This window comes from Seriola dumerili, unplaced genomic scaffold (assembly GCF_002260705.1).
Source record: "Seriola dumerili isolate Sdu_G_001 unplaced genomic scaffold, Sdu_1.0 BDQW01000258.1, whole genome shotgun sequence".
Lineage (NCBI taxonomy): Eukaryota > Metazoa > Chordata > Actinopteri > Carangiformes > Carangidae > Seriola > Seriola dumerili.
The window spans coordinates 965,298-988,535 of NW_019174513.1; the positions used below are offsets into that span (position 1 = coordinate 965,298).

Here is a 23,238-nt window from a genome sequence, read left to right on the forward strand (position 1 = left end):
TCTGATTAAATGTTATTAGTAACACCTGTGGTTTTTCTAAATGTCTACGCTATCAAACCTAGCAAATGATGGTCAGTCAATGGTTATTCAATGCACCTTAATGAGACTGACCCCTTAATGATCTGCTGATGTGTGCACGTGCACATGTGCATACCTGTAGACGCAGTACGGGCAGCTGGGATAGGATGTGACGTACTTACCTAATCCTCTTAGTTTAATTAAGCTAAAGTAGCAGGCCTAACGCTGCAGCACCCTCAGTAGCAGAGGTTTCGGGAAATTGAATCGACCATAGCAGAAGTTGGACGGAGACTGGAGTTAAACGCTTTGGAGAGTAAAACGGTTTGAAAAGAGTTGGAGGTGTTGGTCCTCAGCCACCTCAGCAGGATGCTGTCGCGGCGGATGCTGTGGGGCGCTGTGGCGCGTCAGATCGCTCCGCGTCTGACTTACAGCACTGCAGCACAGCCACAGGTAGGCCTACACTCACACAGCAATACACTGCGATGTGAAACTCAGTGAAACCTGCTCTACAGGCCCACTGTAATGTACTCAGAGCTACTCACATGCGAGACTTGTACGCAGCAAGAAACAGTTATAAGTCAAATAAGAAGTAAATTTTCCAAAGAGACGAAGATATCTAATGTGATGATACTTTGAAATGAACTTATTTGTTTTTTGTTCTATATGATTATGATATATGATTTAGAGGTGGGTTTGTGATTCTGGAAGTAGATGTTCCATAAATATACTAATAACACATTTCAGTTATGTAAACTATATTGTCAAGTGTTTTCGACATGCTGTATGAGTCCCTCTCACTATGCAATAAATTTAAGGTTATTTTTCACAGTCTTATTTTTGGTTTTGGGTTCTGTTAGGTGCCCAATGTAGTTTTTAAGTTTTAAAATTTCTTTAACATAATGGCAATTTTAGTCACTGACATGATGACATAAGAAAAGGCAGCTCAAATTCAGCATCATTGATCTTGTAAACCTCCGTCCTGACACACGGCTGCTGTGTAAATCACACTTTTCTCATATCTTCCTCTCTGTGACCAGGTGAAGACAAAAAAGACCAAGTTTGGCCCTCTTAGCGACCAAGATCGGATATTCACCAACTTATATGGTCGACATGACTGGAGGTAAAATATTTAATGCAAAACTGTTCTTGCTGGTCTCTAATGACCTGAAACTCTGTAGAAATAATTGTTCATTTAATCATCTGTGTCTCCCTCTTCCTGCCAGACTCAAGGGAGCACTAAAAAGAGGAGACTGGTATAAGACCAAACAGATCATACTGAAGGGATCAGACTGGATATTGAATGAGGTTAAAATCTCAGGGCTTCGGGGCAGAGGTGGAGCAGGCTTCCCCACTGGAATGAAATGGAGCTTCATGAACAAACCCAGTGATGGCAGGTAGGAGCAAGAAGGAAAAGAAAGTCAATATTTGATTAGTCAGGGAGACTTTGGGCCCACATCACCCTCCACACCATTAATGACACTCTGTTAATGTATCTGTGCACTGTGTGTTTCCTTCTTCCTCGTGTCCTAGGCCTAAGTATCTGGTGGTGAATGCTGATGAAGGGGAGCCAGGGACGTGTAAAGACCGTGAGATAATGCGTCACGACCCCCATAAGCTGTTAGAGGGCTGCCTGGTGGCTGGAAGAGCAATGGGTGCCCGTGCTGCATATATCTACATCAGAGGAGAGTTTTACAATGAGTCATCAAATCTACAGGTATACAACTACACAGAGGGACGGCTTGCAGTTTGTGTTTCGCTGCGTGTTGTTTGTGATGATGTCTTTCCCTCAAACAGGTGGCTATTAATGAGGCGTACAAAGCAGGGCTGATAGGGAAGAACGCCTGTGGCTCTGGGTATGACTTTGACGTGTTTGTGATGCGGGGAGCTGGAGCCTACATCTGTGGGGAGGAGACAGCCCTCATCGAGTCTCTTGAGGGCAAACAAGGGAAACCCCGACTCAAGCCACCATTCCCTGCAGACATAGGTGAGGTAGAAGCTCCACAGTCTCCTACATCTGGTTTCCTACAGGGGTTAATTGTGGGTTAAGAAACAACAAAATGGTTATAATGTAATTACAGTCCTTAGGTGGTTATTCACTGCCTCTGCATCTCTCTCCCTTAAGGGGTGTTTGGATGCCCGACGACAGTTTCCAACGTGGAGACGGTTGCTGTGGCGCCTGCGATCTGTCGTCGAGGCGGAGCCTGGTTTGCAAGCTTTGGGAGGGAGAGGAACTCTGGGACCAAGCTGTTCAATATCTCCGGTCACGTGAACACACCATGCACAGTGGAGGAAGAGATGTCTATTCCTCTGAGGGAGCTAATAGAGAGACACGCAGGTGTGTGTTTACAGTCCTCTCTGTGTTGATGTTGGTTTACTTTATGAGATGTTGATATGACTTCCTCCCTCCTCTTACGTGATTGGTGCAGGAGGAGTGAGGGGTGGCTGGGACAATCTATTAGGAGTTATCCCAGGGGGATCCTCCACTCCCATCATCCCTCAGCATGTGTGTGATGACGTTTTGATGGATTTTGATGACCTGGTCCGTGCAGAGACTGCTCTGGGAACTGCGGCCATTATAGTTATGGATAAATCGGTAAACAAACTCCTGAGTAATCACACAATGCACTGCACCTTCAGTTCCAATCAGTCTTCACTGACAGTCTGTTAAATGTCTTTTTCCTTCAGACCGATGTGATTCGAGCCATTGCACGTTTGGTTGAGTTCTACAAACATGAGAGCTGTGGCCAGTGCACCCCCTGCAGAGAGGGTAAGGAACTGCAGGATGTGTGCACATGTTACACTGCCACTCACCATGCAGTTAGTTTGTTTTAAGGTGTATCTCCTCACCCTTTTTCTTGTCTTCGTAACTAACAAACAATCTCCAAATTTTTATGGACGTTCTCTCTGTGCATCCTTTTCCTCAGGTGTGGATTGGATGGATAAAATGATGTGGAGGTTTGTGCGAGGAGAGGCAGCAGTTTCAGAGATCGACATGATCTGGGAGCTGAGCAAGCAGATCGAGGGACACACTATCTGTGCCCTCGGGGACGGAGCCGCTTGGCCTGTGCAGGTTATGTTTCTTGAACTGTTTTATAAACCATTTTAATAAATGGACTTCAACATGAAACAGTGCTTAAGGCTACAAATTCAAACAAGAACTAATTTGAATTTTAACGGGCAATTCTGTTCTTTTTCTTCAATCTTTAATCTACAGGGCCTAATCCGTCATTTCCGGACAGTGATGGAGAGCCGCATTGGTCAGTATAACAAGAAAAACCCTCCAAGAGAGCCAGAGATAGAGATGATCTGAAAGTGTGCAGATGTCCATTTCAGCAGTATTATTATATAGCTCATCTTGTTATACCACATTGTTCTACCACTTTTGAACATAGTTTTCAAAATGAGAATATTTTTCTTGTTAAGATTTTACAGTGCAGGTGCAGACTGCAGAATTTTTCTTCCAAGTTTCAAGTTATCATCTTTGAATAAGTAGTCTATTTTTTAAATAGATTCTGCTGTAAAATGGTCATTTAATCTAGTTTATTTTGCCAGGCAGAACTGTTGACAGCTAATTGGCAGATGTGACTGACTTGGTTTGTGATGATCCCTTTGCACAATCTCTTTATCTGGACAGACTTTCATAAGGAAAATATACAATGCATTGAAATACAAGCTCAAACATGGCAATAAATTAAGTTTATTTATTTCATAAAGGCATGAAATAAATTCAATAGATTTTCCTACATATTAGTCCAATTTCATCTGTACAAAAGACCAGAATAGGAAAGAATGGTGTCACAAGGAAAGGGGTTGAAAAGTAGGAAATTTGGGATAAAATAAAAAGTGGTCAGTGATGTACAACATCATTGCCATGTGATATTGTTTTTACAAAGACACTATATTCAAACACTTGGCATGGGTTATCATTCCATTCAAAATAAAACTGGATCCAGAATATCGCTCATCTGACCATCTATACATCCACAAAATAGTTTGGAGTATGAGTCTTGCAAATGTTCATATTCAAACTATAATGTGGGCACAGAAAAAACAAACAAGAGTCTTGCAAAACATTAGAGAGTGTCCATCTGGACCCAAATACTAAAATAATGCTGAGACCAACATATAGCTAATAAGAGTCATCCATGTGGTGAATGGGTGATGAGTGCTGGAAAAAGATGGGCTCAGTTTGGGTGAAAATCCTGTAAGACTTGGTAGAAAGCACTGAGGGAGTTTAAGATTTTTCCTGCTTCAGGGTGCCATCCAGAAAGGCATCGACTGCTGCTGTGGCTGTGTTTTAGCACGAGGGGGTGGTGGAGGAGGGCATCGATAGCCCTGTGTCCAGCCTGAGGTGGAGGTGGGGGGAACTGCCCCAGGGTTACCTGGCCCTGAGGCTTTGGAGGTGGAGTGGTCTTCCTCTTCATCAGAAGAGTCACCGGTGTACGCTACTAAACCTGTTTTCAATCTTTTCACTGTGGGCTCTGAAAGAAGAAAAGGGTGGACAACCAGAAGAAAGGAAGAGATGGCAAAAGGGAGGGAGAGAAAAGGCACACACATACAACAACAAAAAAAAACAAAAAAACAAAAAAAACAAACCACAACAGCAGCAACAAATTTCAAGTAAGACAGGTGCAAGTTAATTATTCCAAACACATTTTGGGAGAAACAAATAGTTAATAGATTTAAATCAGTTTGTCAGCAGAGTAGAGGAGGGGGCAGCCATTCGAAAGCAGCCATTGGTTGGTGGGGAGCGACAGTGTTAGGGCCGTCAATCAAGTGGTAGGACAGCGTCACGGGACGAGTCGTGCCCCACCCCCAATCAGTATCCAGCATCACCCCAGAGACACATGGAAGAGAAGAAAAACACAGAGAAAAAGAGAAAAACACAAAAACAGGAGAGATTCTCGTTAGTGAGGAAATCAAACAAACTACAGACACTCCAGACTGATGATGTCATCAGATCGGGACGGTAAGGTGGACTCGACTTATCAGACGTCTTTACAAATGACTGAACAATGCACAAAAGATGTTGAGTCATAGCACCACCTCACTGTCTGCAGATTTCTAGTCAGCAGCAGAATCCTGCAAGAATCATAAGAAGCATAAGGGCCAGTTTGAGGGTGTGTGTGTGTGTGTGTGTGTGTGTGTGTGTGTGTGTGTGTGTGTGTGTGTGTGTGTGTGTGTGTGTGTGTGGTGTGGTGTGTCGTGTGAGAGAGTGTGTGAGAGTGAGAGAGAGAGTGTGAGTGCATGTATTGCTGCCTTTATCTAATCTGCCACAAGAACAGGGGGTTTCATTATTCAAATCCAAATGAAAAAGCTTACTCTTTTTGGATTTGCCAACTATGTGTCTTGATACGTGTGCTGGGACTGGCAACAGCTTTACTTTGTCAACAATCTCAAGTAAAACCACTGAAATCAAGACACAGTACAGTGGCCCTGGAGAGGATTTACATTTTACTCTCTGCAGCTCTACATTAAGGCTGTGAATAGATCCAGGCTGAGCTTATAAGGGGGCACAGTCCAGAGTCAGGAACTGTGGATTTGGATTTGGGCAGGGATTTGTCAGTCCACAGGATAATGCCCTTACCCACGGGGCCTTGCGGTGCCCTTCTCTCCTCCATCTTGGGTCTCACTCCATTCACAGGCAATGGTGGTGGAGGCATTAGCTGCCTACTAAAGAAAAGAAAGAGAGATGGTGTGAGTTAACTATGCCTAGTGACCCTTGAACACCATTATTTTTTTTATTAATGAAATGTAAACAAATATAACAAGACTCTGTGTACCTGTCCCTCTCACTCGGCGGGCCAGAGGAACTCGGTTGAGGGGGTCCTGTAGTATCGGGGCTGCCCACTGGGAAGCCTGCACCTAAATTAGTCATATGAATGGGTCCATGCTATGAGCAGAAAAACACACAGGCGCGATTAGCAGACATCCTCTACTAAACCCTGTCCTGACACTATAATCTATAATAATATACCTCTTCCAGCATCAAAGTGAAAAAAATCTGTCAATGCAAGTTATAGCTTACCACAAGTGTGTGATTACACTGACATTTTTCCCCGTCCACTATGAAAGACACTTAAAGCTCATCAGAAATAATATCTCTTTCTGAAACTCCATATTACCACTAGAAACACATAAATGAATTGCAAATGAACAACAGAAAAAGGCAGGCCATGCTATCTCAACCACTGTGCATAAAACATTTGGAGAAAGGAACGACGAAAGCAAGGATGAATCCAAGACAGAGAGCATCTTAAGACACAGACAACGTGCCCGACTGATGAAAGTGACTTAACACAAGCTGCACTCTGGTAAAAGTAAAGACAGACAAACAGGCATAAAACGCAAACAAGGGGACTGCAGGATGGAGGATAAGAAAAGAAGAGTGAAAAATAAAAAGCAGCAGATAACAATGAGGGGCTGTAAAGGAGGAAGAGCTGTTTATCACCTGGTATCCAAGCAGGCCGCTGTCCCTCTCGTCTGGTACTTCCTCTGTGAAGCGTCTTTTCTGTGGCGGATTGGCTGGGGCGGCAGGAGGTGGAGCTTTGGGTGGCGCTGCAACAGATGGAGGAAAAGGAACAGGAGGAAGAGTCTGCAGAGAAAAGGATACATACAATACAGTAGGTATTATTGCTTTAAATTATATTCAAGTGGTTTAGTAAATGTCCAAATAATATTTTTCTGAAGGGAATTCATTTGGCAACAATTCACCAAAGAACTGGTTTATTATTAATAAAACAAATTAGATTACAGAAATAGAAGATGTGATGGCTCAGCCTTACCTGTGGCATAGTGCCTGGAATGGGAGCAGGAGCAGGGGCAGGAGCTGGAGCGGGGGCTGGAGCAGGGGCAGGTGGAAGAGGGTATTGAGGAGGCACACCTGTGGGTGCTGCCGGAGGTATAGGAGGGGGAACAGTGTAAGGTGGAGGAACAGGCTGTGGCTGAGGTGGGTGTACAGGCATGGGGTAGCCTGGCTGATATCCAGCAGGGGGGTAGTAAGGAGGCTGAGGAGGCATCCCGTTCACCACTGGAGGCTGTGCAAAGCCTGGAAGAGGAAGAGGGAGACAGATTGTGTCAGGCTTTCTCAATGACTTCTACAATCATGTCAGTATGTCTGACTGAGAATGTTAAAACTGTTGAAAGAAAGACAACCGATAGTTGTGTACCTTGTTGTGTCGGCATCATTGTGCTCATTTGATTGAGGAAGCGAGAATACTCTGCATGGACCTACAGAGAGAGAAACATTGTATGTCAGGCTTGTTAGTGGTTCAAGGAACATAAGTAAAGTATTATTGCGGGATATGATTGCATCATATTAAGAAAACTTTTTAAAAAATGAAATGTGTCACTGTATTACAAAAGAAAATACTGTAAATGTGATGCAAAATGGAAACAATTGCATTTTTTTGACTTTTAGCTTTGTTTTCCAGAATGACTGGCAACAACAATAGATGTAGTTTGTTTAAGAGTGTTTAACAGTTTGTCAGTAGTGGCCACTTGGGATATTATTTATTGATTAACAATAGATAATCTATGGCTAAGAATTTGATCATTTAAGAATATACAGTATTAACTGACCGTTTGCTAAGTTGGTGTGCATCTCTGGGACATTTGTTTTGCTCTGTTTAGGTGTTCTCAACAGCTTCCAAATAGGTGGAATAACACTGTACTATACAACTGTGGTCAGCTGGTGCTGGTCAGTGATCAAGCTCTTCCTCCAACCAGTTAACAATGGCAGATTATGCCAATTGTTCAAACAAGCTTACACAGTGGAAAAACATGCATTTGGAATTGTATACGCTTGTAATGAGAGGCCAATTGTAGTTGAAATGGGAGAGCACAGACCTGGACAAAATCTCATGGTTACAGTAATACAGGAATTTACTCACTGTCTGAAGTAAGTTCTCACACAAGGTTTTTGCTGCTGCAAGTCCTTCTGGTTTAGGATGACTGGAGAGCAAAGAGACGGTATTTATCTCTAGACATCCCACAGTGTGGAAAAAAGAAAGCTTGTGGCTAGCTCATGTTACTGCACAAGCAGGAACTGTCTCTGAAAAGCAAAGTTTACAATATTTCTTAATTTATAGGAAAGCACCCACCTGATGTAGATGTACATGGGTTCAAATGCCTCCCGTCCAGAGGCAGGCTCCAAACAACCCGATCCTTTTCCTCTGAGGAAGACTTTGGCCCCAGTCTCAGCCTGAATGTGCTGCAGGTACGAACAGCCGGGGCCTTCAACGCGCTCTTTGACCACAAACCCTGGGATAGCGTGCTCCAGTCCCACGAAGACTTTATCTTGAACATAATGCATCTGAGGCCGAAAGACAACATAAAGGCATAAATACAACTATATGCACTACTGTAAGTAATTACAACTAACCACCAGCCAATAACAATTCATTCTGACTGACCATACTGGTGAGAATTTCTTCATATTTATGTCAATTTACTACTAATCACATCTGTTTTACATTAATTGCCATACTTGCAATACATGGACTTTTAGTTTGAGGAATATGCACTTCTATTTTCCAGGAAACGGTTTTAAATTTATCATAATGATGTATGAAAATCAAGGTACAGACCTGGACCATTATGCAATGAACTCTCTCACAAACAGAAACTTATTTATCATCTTTTTAATGGTGTCCAATGTTATTTAGTATTCATTATTCAAGTCTGATATCCAACATTGCTTGTAATTATAGGGCTGCACAGCAAGCAGATCGAGCAAGTGCTTCAGACGGTGTCATCAAGAAGTCAAACAACAGTAAAACTGATGTAAAACAAACATTGCAGGTGCTTAAAGGTGAGGTAAAAAAAAAAATTCTAACTAAAAACTACTATATGCACTGAAAATGGTTGACAGTAATTGTTAACGATATGAAATGAAAAAAGGGACAAAGGCAAGCAAAAGAATAGTATGATATTTAAGTCTGTCTAGTCTTGTCAGTAATTTTGGAAGAAAAACAACTGTAAAACATTTTAAGGTGTATACTAAGGTTTTCATGGTGACATCCTAGATCATGAAAAGTAAAATGACAAAAAGGGAACTGTCTTACCCCAGACTGAAAGTGTGGTTTGTGGTGGGTCATGGGGGGCAGTGAGGGTGGAGGCGGGTTGTGCTGCTGGTAAACTGTGACTGAAGCCCCACTGGGGGAAAAGGATGAAGATGATGATGACGAGGCAGTTGCAGCCTTGACCACACCATTGGTGATTATCTCCTTGATTCTATTAACTGCCCCTGGAGAATGAAGGACAAAAATAATTAGTCTAATTACAGCCCATATGAAGACGTACATTCATTACTGATTAAAGATAAGTATGACAAAATACTGACTATCAACAAGCTCTCTTGTCTGTCCTTGGACATGCAGATACAAAGGTCGATCCCTGTATGGAAAGAGCAGAAACAAGGTTGTGTTAACTCGACAACAATAAACATGCAAACAACTCGTTTGATGATCAGTTACCCTGGTAGAGCTTTGCCTTTCTCCTCTGCTGTCATGTAACGCCCTCTGGTTGAAACAGCAGCACCGCTAACTTTACTGATCTGCAGATCAACCATGTGAAAGGCACAAAACATATTAATAAATAATCCACAAGCCTGCTGATGAAGTTAAATCTGTAAGATAGGATTGTCCATATTGCTGCTGACCTCATCCTGTGTTTGCCCACGTGTCAGGAGATTTCGACAGGTGATCGGGACATCATTGATCTCAACCTCAGCTACCACCAGGTCATCTTTGGCTTTTGCTGGCACTGGAGGCTTCCCAACACCCACAGCCTGAGTGAGGAGCCAAGAGATGAAGTATGTGTCACTCGAAATAAAATGGGGTCATTGACACTAAATTGAGGCAAGAGACTATACCAATATTTAGAATAGAAATATCTGAAGAAAACTTGTGGAGGCAGCAAGATTTTGTGGTGAACTTACTCAACATGCAACTAATCTCTTCACCCACATTAGGGCTGTCACTTATAATCTCGAATGTGGGTGAACAAGATGAGATGTACTAGACACAAAAAATTTGCAACAGATAGCTTTGTATGACATAATGTAATGATGACTCTTGAAAATATTTAATTTAATAGGAGAGATATGCTGATAACTGTGTGTAGAACATCTTTATCATCTGCGTAACTCTTGTGCTACACTGACTGGTAGTATTTTTTCAGCTCATTTGTCTTTTCTTGATTATCACTTCTAAGCAATTATGAAGTCTCAATGCAAACTCAAAATGGCAGTTTCAGTTTCACATCCAATCATCATGCAACCTAATGTACTAAACACCAAGTCATCACTCTACACAACCACAAACATTTTATTATTTGAAAATATGAGGAGAGTCTCTTATCTATTATTATTTATCTATTATTTTCAACATAATTAAACAGAGGTCTGCTCCAAGGTAAAATCAAATATATTGTGATATCTCATCAAATTGATGTTACAATCCTGTTAATCCAGTACTGCCATTATTCAATCATGTTCATTGATTTGCAAAATAGCCCAGAAAGACCTTGTACAATCAGAGATATCAAACTGATAGTTACCATAGTATTAACGGTATAGAAAAAGGTCTGGTATTTGAAAAATTTATACTGTCTCACGATATATGCTCAACTCACAATTTATTAGGGACACCCAACAGTTTGTGTTGAAATCTTTAAAGAGGTGCTGATTCAACTTAATGATCATTTTTGGAGGCTGTGGTTTGTGGTGATGTTGAACTGTACTGTGCTAAACTGAAAGGACTGCATTAGTTTTAGCTAGGTGTAGCTAATAAACTGGCAGCTGTTTGTATATTACCCACTACAGTAGTATGATGGTCCTGTGTTTAAGCTGGTAAAGTTATGAGATAACTCACCGGGTGTATGATCTAATTATTTAATGATGCTCCTTACCTTATCAGGAGGTCCTGGTGTTCCTATCTGTGAGGGTTTCAGTTTGCCCTTAGCCACCAACATGGCATTGATCTTGGCAGCCACAGCAGCTGCAGCATCCAGAGCACCAGTCGGTGCAGCTTCAGCCTCCCCCATCCCACCAGAGGCGGGACCGGGCTGGTCCCATTTGCTGCGGCGGCTGGAACGACAGAGAAAATGTGATGAATTGGGAAAAGAAAGGGGGACTGAACTAACAGTCAATCCTGTTATAATCTAAACTACCCCAGAACACCTGCCGCTAACTAGCTACCTTAATACCGATACTGTTGTTTATGTTTCAACCAAGAAATTAGTTTCTTTAAGGTCTTACTTCTTTTTCCCAATGATCATTTTGATTTATTGTGATCAGTCATGTAAACACAAGTGCAGGGACACTTTAAACCCGCAGGTATTCTTCATGTTAACATGTAACTTAAAGAAAACTGGCATGAACCAGTGCACAGTGGCAGCCCGACAACAGTCCGCCATGATTATATAAATTGGATAGCGTTAGCTAGCTAGCCGGCTAACTGAAAGCATTTGGACGGCGTCTCAAATACCCCAGAAAAACACAAAACCACCCCGGTTTAACACACTCACCCGCCGTTTTGAGTTCCACAAAATGACATCAATATCCTGTTTTACTCTCTCTCCTCTCGGTGTAAAAATAAACGTGAAAACCCTCCACTTGACTTCAGCACAGCTAACACAGTGTTTTGGGTGCTAGCTTCGTGTCTTGCCGTTTCCGCCTCCGGTTAAAGTTGTTTGCTAGCAATAATACCAGAAGAGGACGCCAGATACCAGCATATATTTGCAAGCGCAGGTGCATCAAAAAAAGTTTGATGTGTGATGCTCCTGCCTCACCTGCCCCGGCCTTTCAACACCTCCGCGCCAGACTCGGTGAGTTTCTCCAGAGGAGACATTCAAGTTTCCAGTAAAGAAAGAAGCGCTGAGCCGTGGCACATGCTGCTCGTCCAAACAGGCCAGGACATTAGTCAAGGTAGGTTTCAGCAGTTACACTTCTTCTTAAAAATGTGAGTGTAAAGCTTGTGAAATGTACGCCTCGTGAAACTTTTAAAACACGTGTCAGGATTTAGTTTGTGGCAAAGGTTTTACCTTTTGTGCCACTGAAGATGCAAACAATGTGAACGATGTGTTCAGCTAACAAAAACTTGAACACGATCCTCTGAAATCTTATCAATCAAATGTGACTCCGCATTTGACAGTGAAGTTAATATAGGAAACAGACTTTCCATACACATTTAAAAAAAAAAAAATCTCTAATTAATGTCTATTTGAATACTCATAGAATAATCACAAGCAGCGTGTTGACTGACAGGACGGTAGATATGTTTGTATTAGGTTAGGCTCATTAGCATAGTTACAACACTGTGAAGGCAAACATAAACTAAAAAGAAACAACTATTTATGATTAAATTCAAATAGGGCCTATATATTTAATGATTCTGCAAACATGACCTGTTCATGGCATTTTAATGTGGCTTACTTTCTCTAATTGTCTTTTAACCTACTGGGAGCATTGATGTCTCTTTGGCAAATAGCTCACAAACTCCTCTTCATCTTCCAGTCTGAACATGGTCAGAGGTATAAGCTGACAGTGTGCTCTCTGAACAGACTCAGCCAGAGGATGATGCAGGATGAGACCATCCAGCATCCTGTACATAGACAGACCACAGCATCCTAATCCGCTCTGATGCACTGGGTTACTCAGAGTCACTGTGGCAGGTGCAGGTGTTCAGTTTCTGACCACCCAGGAGCTCAGAGACACAGCCAGGAGGTGCAGGTTTCTGTGGAAGGTGAGATCGCTGTGTGGGGGCGACATGGATCAACAGATTGAACAACCAGCAGCCCTAGTTGAATTTCTTTTGTCCTGTGCTGTGGGGTGTTGAAAACAGTCTTCAAAATTCTGCTTGCCTGAGTTTGATTAGGATCATGGTCTGTCATGTGTGCGTAAGAGGAAATGGCTTGTTTTTTGCGCTTGCTTTGTTTATGCTCATCTACTGGGACCTCAGTTATTTTTGTTCTGCCTTTTTTAATTTAAGAGGTAATGGAAGGTAATGGATTATTTTTTTCCTGCTACAGTAATTACACACCGTTTTGTGCAATAGTACTACTTGTTTTTAAGTTTGCAGTTATGTTTTTATTGAACTAGTTGGCTCAAGAAATGTGTAAAGCCAATTACAGTGAACAATCAGTCCATTATAAAGAGAAGTGTAATAATCTTGACTTAAAAAAAAAAAAAAAAAAACTTTAACATATTTTGTATTTGACATTTTTTACTGTTAACATTATGTAGTTTGAACTGTCTCATCCCAGCATTTTAAAGTCATAAAGATCAGTGTTCTCCTTTTACGGAGCTGATGGGACATTTTTAATGAGCTACATTTATTTTTTATTAAAAATAGATTTTATTGTCATTAATAATGTATTAATGAAGTTACGTTACAGCAGTTGAGTAGAACTTTGCATAACTGTTTCCATCACTGTTCAAATTAAGCATCTGAACTGTTGATACAAGAGCTTACAAGCTTTGACAACAAAAATTGTTTGTGTACACTTAAATTGGACATAAATCTTGTTTGTAAAAAGGTCAGTATTCTATTTATTTTAATGAAATCATATTTCTTGTCAAGATATTTGCTCTTTACCAGGTGAGGAGCTTGTTCTGTAGTGTTGACCCCTCAGGATGGGAGGTGTCCTCCCCTCTGGGGACACTGTTACTGGGATGGGTCAGTTACCGAGCCATTTGAGCTGGAAGTTTAGTCAGTGCAAAGACAGACAAGAGGAAGAACATGTTGTGTAACAGAGACACAGGGAACAAGTGCAGCCATTTTATAGCTGTTAATAACCCCAGCTGATAAAATCTGCAAGTACACAGCATCATGTTTGTACAACATCAGTAGTCACCCAAAGGGTTTGTTGAAGTACCTGGCTGAGTACAGGCATGGGAACAGTCCACATTATATGGTGGAGAAAAAAATTAGATACAGTTTCGACTTGACCTTGTGATATAGGCTGAGTGTTCACTAGATTGTTATCACTGTAGCTTCTTCATGTTTATCAGGGAGGATGAAACTCTGCAGCATCTCCCTCTGAATGTTCACCCTAATGTGCTGTATGCCCAGCATTAAGTGGCAATAAAATAGCAGAGAGTCATAAAACCAGGCAGCATTTTTTAAGACTGAATGCAAAGAAATTTGAATGTTTGTCACACATTGAGTTGTAAACTAGCTCATTTTTAATACAGAAACCCTTTATTCTTTATTGGCAGTGCGGCAGCTGTGAAGCAGTAAATGGGAGAAACGTTAAGCAATGAACAGGGCCAAATAGTTTGCTTGCAAATCTTCAGTTCTTCTTTCATTTGTCCTGCAGGTGGCAGTCTAATTCTAACCGTTACCTTCAGACCATAGTGTTCACTCTTCAACCTCACACACGCATAATGACCTGCTGCTATTTTTTCTGTGCTGAACCAAACTCGCTTAAAACCCTTTAATTTAACTTTTAATTTGGACACTATTGATTAAAATTACTCATAGCTGTTATTCCTTTGTTTGAAATGCAAGTAATAGTTATTTTCTTCAATTATGATCAGTTATGTTCCTGATTAATCGATTGATCATTTGATCTAATATCAGAAAATAGTGAAAACTAAGAGAAGCTGCAAATCTTTTCATCTGAAGAGCTGGAACTAATGATTTTGTTTAGTTTTTTTTAAATGACTGAAACAACCGATTGTACTGACATAGTCACACGTCGACTAATCAATTAATCAACTAATGATTTCAGCTCAAATACATAATAGGCTATACAGGCTTTTGTTCTAATATTGAACAGTGTCATGGAAACGCATAGTGTCCCTCCTTAGCCATGACCTTCCTGCATGAACAAACCACGGGGATCAGATGAGTTAAGTGTCAGAAGGTCAGAGGTCAGGGGAGCTTTGACGCCTGAGTTGACAGGGATGACTGTTTACGGGCAGTATGCTGCAAGAAGGAAAAAGCAGGAGAGCACAGAGAAATGGTGAAACGCAGGGAGGGAGAGAAGGAGCGAGAGGGGCAGACGTGCCATATTTACTGTCTTTCCTAGTAAGAGCTCAGGTGTGAACTGTAATGTGTATGTCGGTTGATGTAACCTCCGGCCTTCAAGGCACACAAGCCTCGGTCTGGCCTGATCCTGGCGGCTGACACTGTGGTGTGAAGTCAGGGGACGTGATGGGGAGGAGGGCGCCTCACAGTGGGGTTACCATGGGTTGAACAAAGAAACACTGTGAGTGCCTAGGTTTCAGTGTTTGCTGTCAAACCAGCAATTACAAGCAGTATTTTTAATACCGTGTTCACTACATGTGCGGGTGTCATGAAACTTGAATTAGTGCGTTTTGATAGACGCTGCTGTGATGTTACAGATGTTGAAAGGTGGAATTCTAGTGAGTGTTTTTTGTCATTCATAATGCTAAAATATACAGTGAACTTCATAAACATTAGCGTCATATAAGGTAAGACCCTGCAGAGGAATTTAAAGTGCAGGCGAGGCAGAAAGTGCAGAGGGGACAAAAAATGATTGAGAGAGGGAAAACAGATGGGAAAATTGAATTTTAGAGGAGGGCAGGCAGAGGCGGACTGCTAAGGGAATCTTTTTTGTGTATGTCTGGAGAGAACGGGAGCCTCTTATACACCTCACAGCGTGAATTTGGCCCGGGCTGCGGCCTCGTCTCGTCTAAGCAGCGGGGTGCTTTCCTGAGCAGGCTGCCCAGGGGAGGGGCACCTGCAGCAGCCTCAAACACTGGTCAAGAGGAGAGCCTGACAGGCGGGGCGAGGGGCGCCGGGATGGAAAGATGCTTGGTGGTTCCAGGAAACGGACATGTGCTGGTTTTATGAAATCTTCAGGTAGAGCAGAGCGACGCTCTCAAAAGAAAATATTTGGCCTTGTGTTTTCCCCATGGACTAGAGAGGAGGAGGACACTGCCTGTAATCTCAGGATGAAATCAGAAGCTTCTGTTGCAGGAGGACAAAAGTTATGATTGGAGCAAGACGGCCTGTGCTGGCAACTACTAACACAAGCAACACAAAGTTTATAGATCGGCCAGCCTGCCAACTGAGACAATATTTTCCATCCATTTGGTTGGGTTGACCAAACACTGTGTATTTGAGGTTTATCAAACACTCAGTCATCCCCGCAGACCCTAGGGAAGACTTAATCATCTGATATATTGAGTTTTAGAATACACAGACACCTAAAAATCTGTCCACTGCGAAGACTCTGAAAATTGAGCAACAAGCTCTCTGTGCTTTAATATCCACACTCTTTTTTTGGGAAAGGTTTTATCTTTACACAAGCTACACCCTCCATCTCTTGTGTCATTTTGGTATGACCCAGGGGTCCAAAAATCACCAAATCTCACATGAGGCCTCCTGATATGAAATGTATATGGAGCTAGCTCTTTGTCTGTAAGAAATTCCATTTAAATGGACAAATGTGCTGAGAGGGCCCCAGTTGTCTGTGAAAGGTGGATGGATATTACATTAACTTCACAACAGAAGCGCCCCCTGAGGTGTAACCGCACAAGGCTCCAGATAATAACTGCATTGGGAACTTTATGCTCAGAGGTAGCCAGGCCAGGTAAATGGAAACACATGGTAGGCAGCATCGACTACAGAAGGGCCCTACAGCCGCAGAAATAATGGCATCACAGTGCAGAGAAACACGCAAGCTCCCTTGACAAATGCTTTTGGTATGTGTCTCTTCAACCTGTTGGTATTACCATGGTAGTAAAGCCCTGCAGGGCTGCTCAATTTCTCCTGCAGCACCTCAGGTTTTCGTTTCCTCAATGAATGTTCCTGCATGTCTTCACTTTACACGCAAATAAATAAACCGAGACTTCACATAACTCGAGTCTCTTTTTTACGTTGCATTTAAAATGAAATCACTCCAATAAGTCATTACCTGGGGATTATGTACTCACAGAAGTTATTGAATGTCAAGTCAAAACACAGTTAACCACAGTTAATAGAACTTAATGGTCCTTCTGTGTGATTTGGGTGGACAAAGAAAAACACTATTGCCCAGATATGTCACTTGAGACCAGCTCTTAACAACCAGTGATGAAATTAAAAACGTAAGGGATCAGTGCTGCTTCTTTATCTGCTCTCCCCATGCTGTGTGGTTTGGAAAGTTATTCAGTATGTGTATCTCTTTTTTTTTTTAAGAACTACCCTTTTCAGCATGAAGATTTGAATGTAATTTTTGCTTTAATAATTTCATTTATTTTATTAAACAACACAACAAGGCACGATAACATCAAGACACCCCTCCCCCCCAAAAAAAAGAAAGAAGAAAACACCATGTTTCTGACCAAAGCACCATGCTCATGCGATACTGCCCCACCCTTTTTGTCCCATCATCCCATCCCCATCCTTACTCCTCTCTGTCAAACAACAATATTTGCTCATCTGCGTCAAAGAGCAGCAGGGTTTGCGATACAGTACAGTGCAGCCTTTGAGTCAGACAGACAGAGACGGAGCGTTGCTACAGGGATTCACAGAAACACCGGCCAGTGAGTATATACACAAGAGCGGGGAAGACCTTCTATTGCTGACGTGCTGACACAGACACACAAACAGCATATGAATGTGACTCAGTGACTTCTCTTCACAAAGCAGTTTTGGGATATTGTGTTTTTTGGGGTTTTCTTAGCACACATCATCATTGTTGTTTCCCTGACTTTTACTCCTTTTTACATCTGTTATATCCATGTTATATCCATATAGCGTTCTTTATTTGCTGGGCCTATAGAGCCTATAGATAAAGATCCAATGAAACAGTGAATTACAGGAAGCATACTCTTTATTCGAGGCTATATATTATGCATCATTATAAACATCAGCTACAGTCAAGACAAATTGAGGCCATGCAAAGCAATGCATGATTCATAATAATAAGTACATTTTCAAACCCAACATGCAGGTCATGATTATAAAAAAAGTGAGTTGTTTTAGATATGTCAGGGGTCAGTGGAAGCGAACAAAAGACTGTTGACCGGCTCAAACATAATTCATTATGTCAACAAACAATGTCTCTGAAAAATGTCCCAACAAGGCCCTGACCAGTTACAACCAGTCGTTCAAAAACAAACATTTTCTTTGATATTTCTCTGAAAACAAGCAGAAGTGCATCAGGGTTTCTACTGGAAATGTTTACAAAATAAAACTGTTCATCTGTTGATTTTAGTTAAATTGCTTTTGGTTATGTGATAAATATAATTACTGTAGTAACCACTTATGTAAAAAAAAAAAAAAATGACATTGTATTACATTGCCATAGTCACAAAAATAATATCAATAAAACATTTAAAACCAGACTGTGTATGTAAACTTGGTTACTACAGCAATTAGAGGCATTATTTGATATGGCCACCAAAGTTTGGAGAAATTCTACAGAGAAAACATTTATTAGGTGACACATTACAGAGATTGTCTTTTTTTTTTTGGCTGGTAAAACCAGAATATAATTAACATTTAATCTCCTAATAGGAAATATTGTCCGTTCACAAAGCATTTATCCAAAGTGCTGTCATTATTGTCATTCTGTTTCCTCAGTTTTTAGGCTAAGGCTAAATCAATTGTCTTTGGTGCCAATGGTGGAACTCATGAAGCATTCAAGTACAGTATCTTTTCATATGTTTGCATGCTGTTAAACACACATGTATGTACACGTTCACATTATTGTCTCTGCTACTGACTGAGACACAGCACTACTGCAGTGGACTGCTCTTGCGGCAGAGCTGATTTGCTGATGTCAGCGTCTGCCTGTTGTGTCTTCGTTTTCCCGTCAATAGTGTGTAGAAGAATGGATTCACACAAGAGTTTCCATAGGTCAGCCCAGTGAGGATACGGTTCACTGTCACCTGTGTCCCCACTGGTACTGTCCGCAGCATGTCAGGCTGGTACAGAGGCAGCAGCTGCCAGATCCAGAAAGGGAGAAAGCAGGCCCAAAAGGCCAGGACAATACCCAGGATGAGAAGCAGGACTTTGGGTTTGGGAGCACGGGGAGGACAAGCAGAGTTGCTCCCAGTGGCCCAGGCCGGCCGGGTCTGAGACACCCAGTAAAGCCGGCCCAGAGTGGCATACAGTGCTCCGATGGCCAGCCCGGGGCCAAGGATGCTGGTGCAGAACAACACACTCAAATAAGCCTTGGAGCTCTGCTCGTCCCATGCCGGCACACACAGCTGGCCCTCCTGGTTCTCCCCATCCTCCAGGTGCAGGGTGATCATCATGGGCAGACTAAGAGCCACAGCCAGCCCCCAGGCCAGACTGACACGCAGCAGGCCAGAGGAGTTAGAGGAGGAGGTGTGCAGGGGGTGAGCCACAGCCCGATAGCGGTCCAGACTCATGGCAGTCAGAGTGAAGATGGAGGCGTGCATGGTGAGGAGGTCCAGGCTCAGGAGGAGGCGACAGCCCAGCTCACCAAAGGCCCAGCCAGATGCCAGGCTGTCGTACACGATGAAGGGAGCAGTGAAAAGGTAGAGCAGATCAGCAAGAGCAAGGCTCAGCACCTGGAGGTGAAGAGAGGAAGAGGAGGAGGAAGAAGAGGAGATGGGGGAGGCTGAAGGGGAGGAGGAGTTGGCAAGGCAGGATGGTACAGGTACTCTCATTAGGCAGCAGTTTGGCCCTACGCAACGTCTTCTACTTCTCCTACGCCTCAGAAGGAGGACTAAAGTGTACAGGTTTCCTGTGATGCCCAGCAACGAGAGGAGGGAGAGGAGCGAACAGAAAAGAGCTGTGGATGCCAGGCTGGGTGATGGAGAGATGGAGGGAGAGGAGGAGGGCAAAGAGACATTGGGGATGACAGGGAAGGTATATGGGGAAGGTGGAGGCAAAGAACCTGAGAGGTCCATAATGTGACGTTTTGAAAGTTATCAAGAATGCAGCCAATTAATGCTTAAAGGTCTGTTTCAGATGCAAAATAGAAGATGCCGTTTCAGCAGAGACAGAGAAGGGAGGTGGGGTGGAGGGGGTCAAAAGGAAAAAAACAGGTGGAGAGGACAACAGAAGAATATTTTATTAGTTTTCATCACGATTTTCCTCTTTGTCATGGCCTGGTTTGTGGATATTTTTTGTTTGACAGAGTGGTTAAAGACAGCAAAGCTACAAAACCGATATCCATATCGTTTTTGTAGCTCTGAGGGCGCTTCAAAGTCATTTATGTTCAGTATATTTTTGGTGACACCAGATAAAGTAAATAAAGTCATATAAACATGTAGAAATGAAAATGTCAGCTTAACCAGGATGGTTTATGTTTTAGCAGAAACCTGCTCTAGTTGGCACAGCCTTTACAGTTTTATAGTTTCACAGGGAGCCAGGCAAGGCTGTCATGGTTTTAGTAAAATAATTGGATTTTCAGAGTAGGAGGGCTCCGTTTGAAGGCTGTAAATCTAGACTGAAACCTCCAAAGGCTTGTTTCTTCTTAAGGTCAGCAGTTGGGCAACAATTAGGCTAAGTGGGATACGAAGAAATCCTAAAAGTAATATGCCTTAAAAGTTGGTTCATGAAAAGAGGTTCTAAATAGGCAAACTTTAGTTTACATTTTTCGGTTTATGTTGTGCGTTTTTGCGCACCGGTGGTTTGGACGCGGACCCGTGCATGCCGAGTCAGTGGAGAGCGCAGGGAGCCGGTCAGGACTGAAGACAGCCGCTGTGTTTGACTTCATCTAATATACTTTGATTTTAAAGAATGAACCGCATATTTAGCCAATTATACTTTATTATATATTTTACAATCCTCTTTGTGACATTATTGTCGTTTGAGAAAAAAGCCAAACACTACTCGTTCAAGACTGATGATCTTGTGGAGAAATGTAATCTGCCGCGACATCAAAGCGGACGCGGGGTGCCTGACAGAACCGGCCTGTATGACACATGGTGACCCAGGCGGCTCCGGGGTTAAGAGCTACTATTGAACTATGGAGGAGCAGCCAAACCCCCGCGGTGCTGCGCGCCTCCATACGTTACCGGCTCCCTCTATATAACAGCTATGGGTAGGTTCATTCATCGCAGGGCCGAAGAAGCAAAAAGCCGTTCCATTATTTAGATCCATTCAGCCAAATTCTTCCAATAGCTCAACTACAATCTTTGATGCAGATGGCAAAAGCATATATATGGATTTTTAAATAGACAAATAATTCTGTTTTGTCAATAGGCGCCAGCAATCTGATTCAACTTGGCTTTGACAGGACATATTTGAAGACCACGCTGTTAGAAATAAATTGAAGGCCACTTTCTATTTAGCCCAGGCACTAACTTTATAAAGGACATTGGTTTCACATGTTATAGGCATATATCATATTCATATTAATATTGAGATATAAGTGGCCTGAGGAAAAACAACACATTACGCTCTTGCATGTGTTGGGACCTTTATGAATGCTACAGAAAAAGGGCTATATGCAACAGGCCTATAATCCGCACAGTATTTATATAGACTCAGTCATTAATTCTCCAGATGTGTTTTTTTTTTTCTTTTCTCTCAAACTTACCCTAGAACAGTTTAATCCCAGATGCTGAGAAAATAATATTCCATGGGTTTGTTTGGTGAAAAAGCTCCATCTCCATTTTGAAATCTCCCTCTGTTGCTCATGTGTTGTCATGAAACCCCTCTGACCTCTTCTGACACAAAATCAGGATTATCTTTATCTTCAGCAGGAGGAGGCGGTGTAGTTTATACGGTGAAAATCTTCACTCCAAACTTTGCGATCTGATCTCCGCTGTCTGTCCTGTCCAGTCCTCAGCGCAGCTCTGTCTCCTCAGCTCAGTCTTTGATGTGTCTGAGTCAAAGGGAGAGGAGTGTGTGTGAGTGGAAAGGGGGTGGGATGGGATGCTGAGTGAGGGGGCCTATCCTGCATAGGACTGAATATTAATATAACGTTGTGTTGGCCTGACCTGGGGTCCCGGGAGCCCCCCACAGAGTGAATTAAATGTTTATTTTTTCATTCATTGGAAGCACTACAGTGACAGAATATATAACAATGACCTCCCGAATTATAGATTTCACTCTCCAACAATTAATAGTGGTAGGAAAGATATCTGAACAGTCTATTTTGGCCTTATCAAATGGGATTTGTGGTTGAAAGCTGCTTGAAAACTTCTGAGAATCAATGTGGAAAACAAACAGGTTTCCTCCTAAAAACATTCACTCTATGATAATTGCTTTTTGCCCATTTCAGTTAGTTTGAATTATGACTGAAAAAGCATTCTGAGTAAGCCAGCCCACAGCTGTGCTGAGCAGTGGTATAAGAATTTAAAACACAGATAAAGTTAATGTTTGTGTCTGTTTGAGCCACATTTACTGTAAGTTGATCATGGTTTGATGACTCTCTAATGGTTTCAATACCTTTGAACCAGGCATAAATCTCACTGTGAACGCACAGCAAAGTCTTTCCATGAAAGTCAAGAATCTGACCATAAATGGTATTGCAACATCATATTTTGGCAAATAATCAGGTGCTGTATAAGTCAAAGATATGGCCTCTGCTTTAAAGTTTGAAACCAGTTTATTGTGAAGGATTTATGTAACCTGGATGTTTTTTTCTAACATAAAGAGAGGGAACAAGTTTATTCAGTCTGCTGATGCACTTTGAAGGAATGATTTATATTAAAACAAAAGAATGTAGTGACGAAGATAAACAGTTCTTCACTGACAAGTGATCTGACCTTTTGGACTCTAGATGTGTTTTTACTTTAATCTACACTCACTTTCATTGTTAGTACACACAGAGAGTTAAGATAGAGACAGTATATGTTGGAATACTGAGTCAAGAAGTCTGTTCTGTAACTGCAAGGTCATGGACTTGAACCCTGACAACAGAAACAAGTCAGGCAGTCCTGTTGCCTGGGACTTGGCTCTCTTTGTGAATGTGTCTCGTTTTCTGCTGGATACCTGCAAAATGTAAGCAAATGTAAAATTGCACAGTTGATTCCAGTATGATTGATTGAATTTGACTCAGGAGAGTTTAGACTCTGTGGGCAGGGCAGAGAGACAAACCTACTCAGCCAGCGTATCATTGGGATTTGCTGTCATTTCATGACGCACTGCAATAACTAATGCACTTCAACTCTGACCCAATGTCAATACCACATCAGCTCGTATTCAAACACACGGCGTCTCACACTCCCGCAAGAACTTTATACAATGATTTGGTGTTTAAATTATAGAGGAAATTAATTATCAGTATACTCGCCTGTAACAACATTTTTCCATGTCAAGGAAAAGTTTAACTGGT

At 42.1% G+C, this 23,238-nt stretch overlaps 3 protein-coding genes across 4 annotated transcripts; 1 reads left to right on the plus strand and 2 right to left on the minus strand.

Annotated features, from left to right (window-relative positions):
- The first annotated feature begins 249 nt into the window (after nucleotides 1-249).
- Nucleotides 250-3,347, plus strand: LOC111229987 (NADH dehydrogenase [ubiquinone] flavoprotein 1, mitochondrial-like). Its single transcript, XM_022756514.1, has 10 exons — nucleotides 250-468; nucleotides 1,056-1,138; nucleotides 1,242-1,412; nucleotides 1,549-1,732; nucleotides 1,813-2,002; nucleotides 2,141-2,353; nucleotides 2,445-2,611; nucleotides 2,704-2,785; nucleotides 2,943-3,088; nucleotides 3,233-3,347. Exons 1-10 carry the CDS (start codon nucleotides 385-387, stop codon nucleotides 3,326-3,328), a joined length of 1,416 nt encoding a protein of 471 aa, XP_022612235.1. The 5' UTR covers nucleotides 250-384; the 3' UTR covers nucleotides 3,329-3,347.
- Nucleotides 3,348-4,250: 903 nt separating this feature from the next.
- khdc4 (KH domain containing 4, pre-mRNA splicing factor) lies at nucleotides 4,251-11,723 on the minus strand. 2 transcript variants are annotated; one of them, XM_022756499.1, is made up of 14 exons: nucleotides 11,548-11,723; nucleotides 10,930-11,107; nucleotides 9,680-9,808; nucleotides 9,495-9,574; nucleotides 9,362-9,414; nucleotides 9,084-9,265; nucleotides 8,121-8,332; nucleotides 7,911-7,971; nucleotides 7,188-7,248; nucleotides 6,804-7,066; nucleotides 6,470-6,613; nucleotides 5,802-5,911; nucleotides 5,606-5,691; nucleotides 4,251-4,499 (listed from the first exon to the last, which is right to left on the minus strand). In XM_022756499.1, exons 1-14 carry the CDS (start codon nucleotides 11,574-11,576, stop codon nucleotides 4,270-4,272), a joined length of 1,818 nt encoding a protein of 605 aa, XP_022612220.1. In that variant the 5' UTR covers nucleotides 11,577-11,723; the 3' UTR covers nucleotides 4,251-4,269. The 2 variants fall into 2 exon arrangements, with proteins under 2 accessions (XP_022612220.1, XP_022612221.1); XM_022756500.1 differs by lacking the exon at nucleotides 4,251-4,499 and having other exon boundaries at nucleotides 5,802-5,883.
- Nucleotides 11,724-18,715: 6,992 nt separating this feature from the next.
- On the minus strand, nucleotides 18,716-19,858 carry LOC111229992 (urotensin-2 receptor-like). Its single transcript, XM_022756521.1, has one exon. It carries the CDS (start codon nucleotides 19,856-19,858, stop codon nucleotides 18,716-18,718), a length of 1,143 nt encoding a protein of 380 aa, XP_022612242.1.
- Between the last annotated feature and the right edge of the window lie 3,380 nt (nucleotides 19,859-23,238).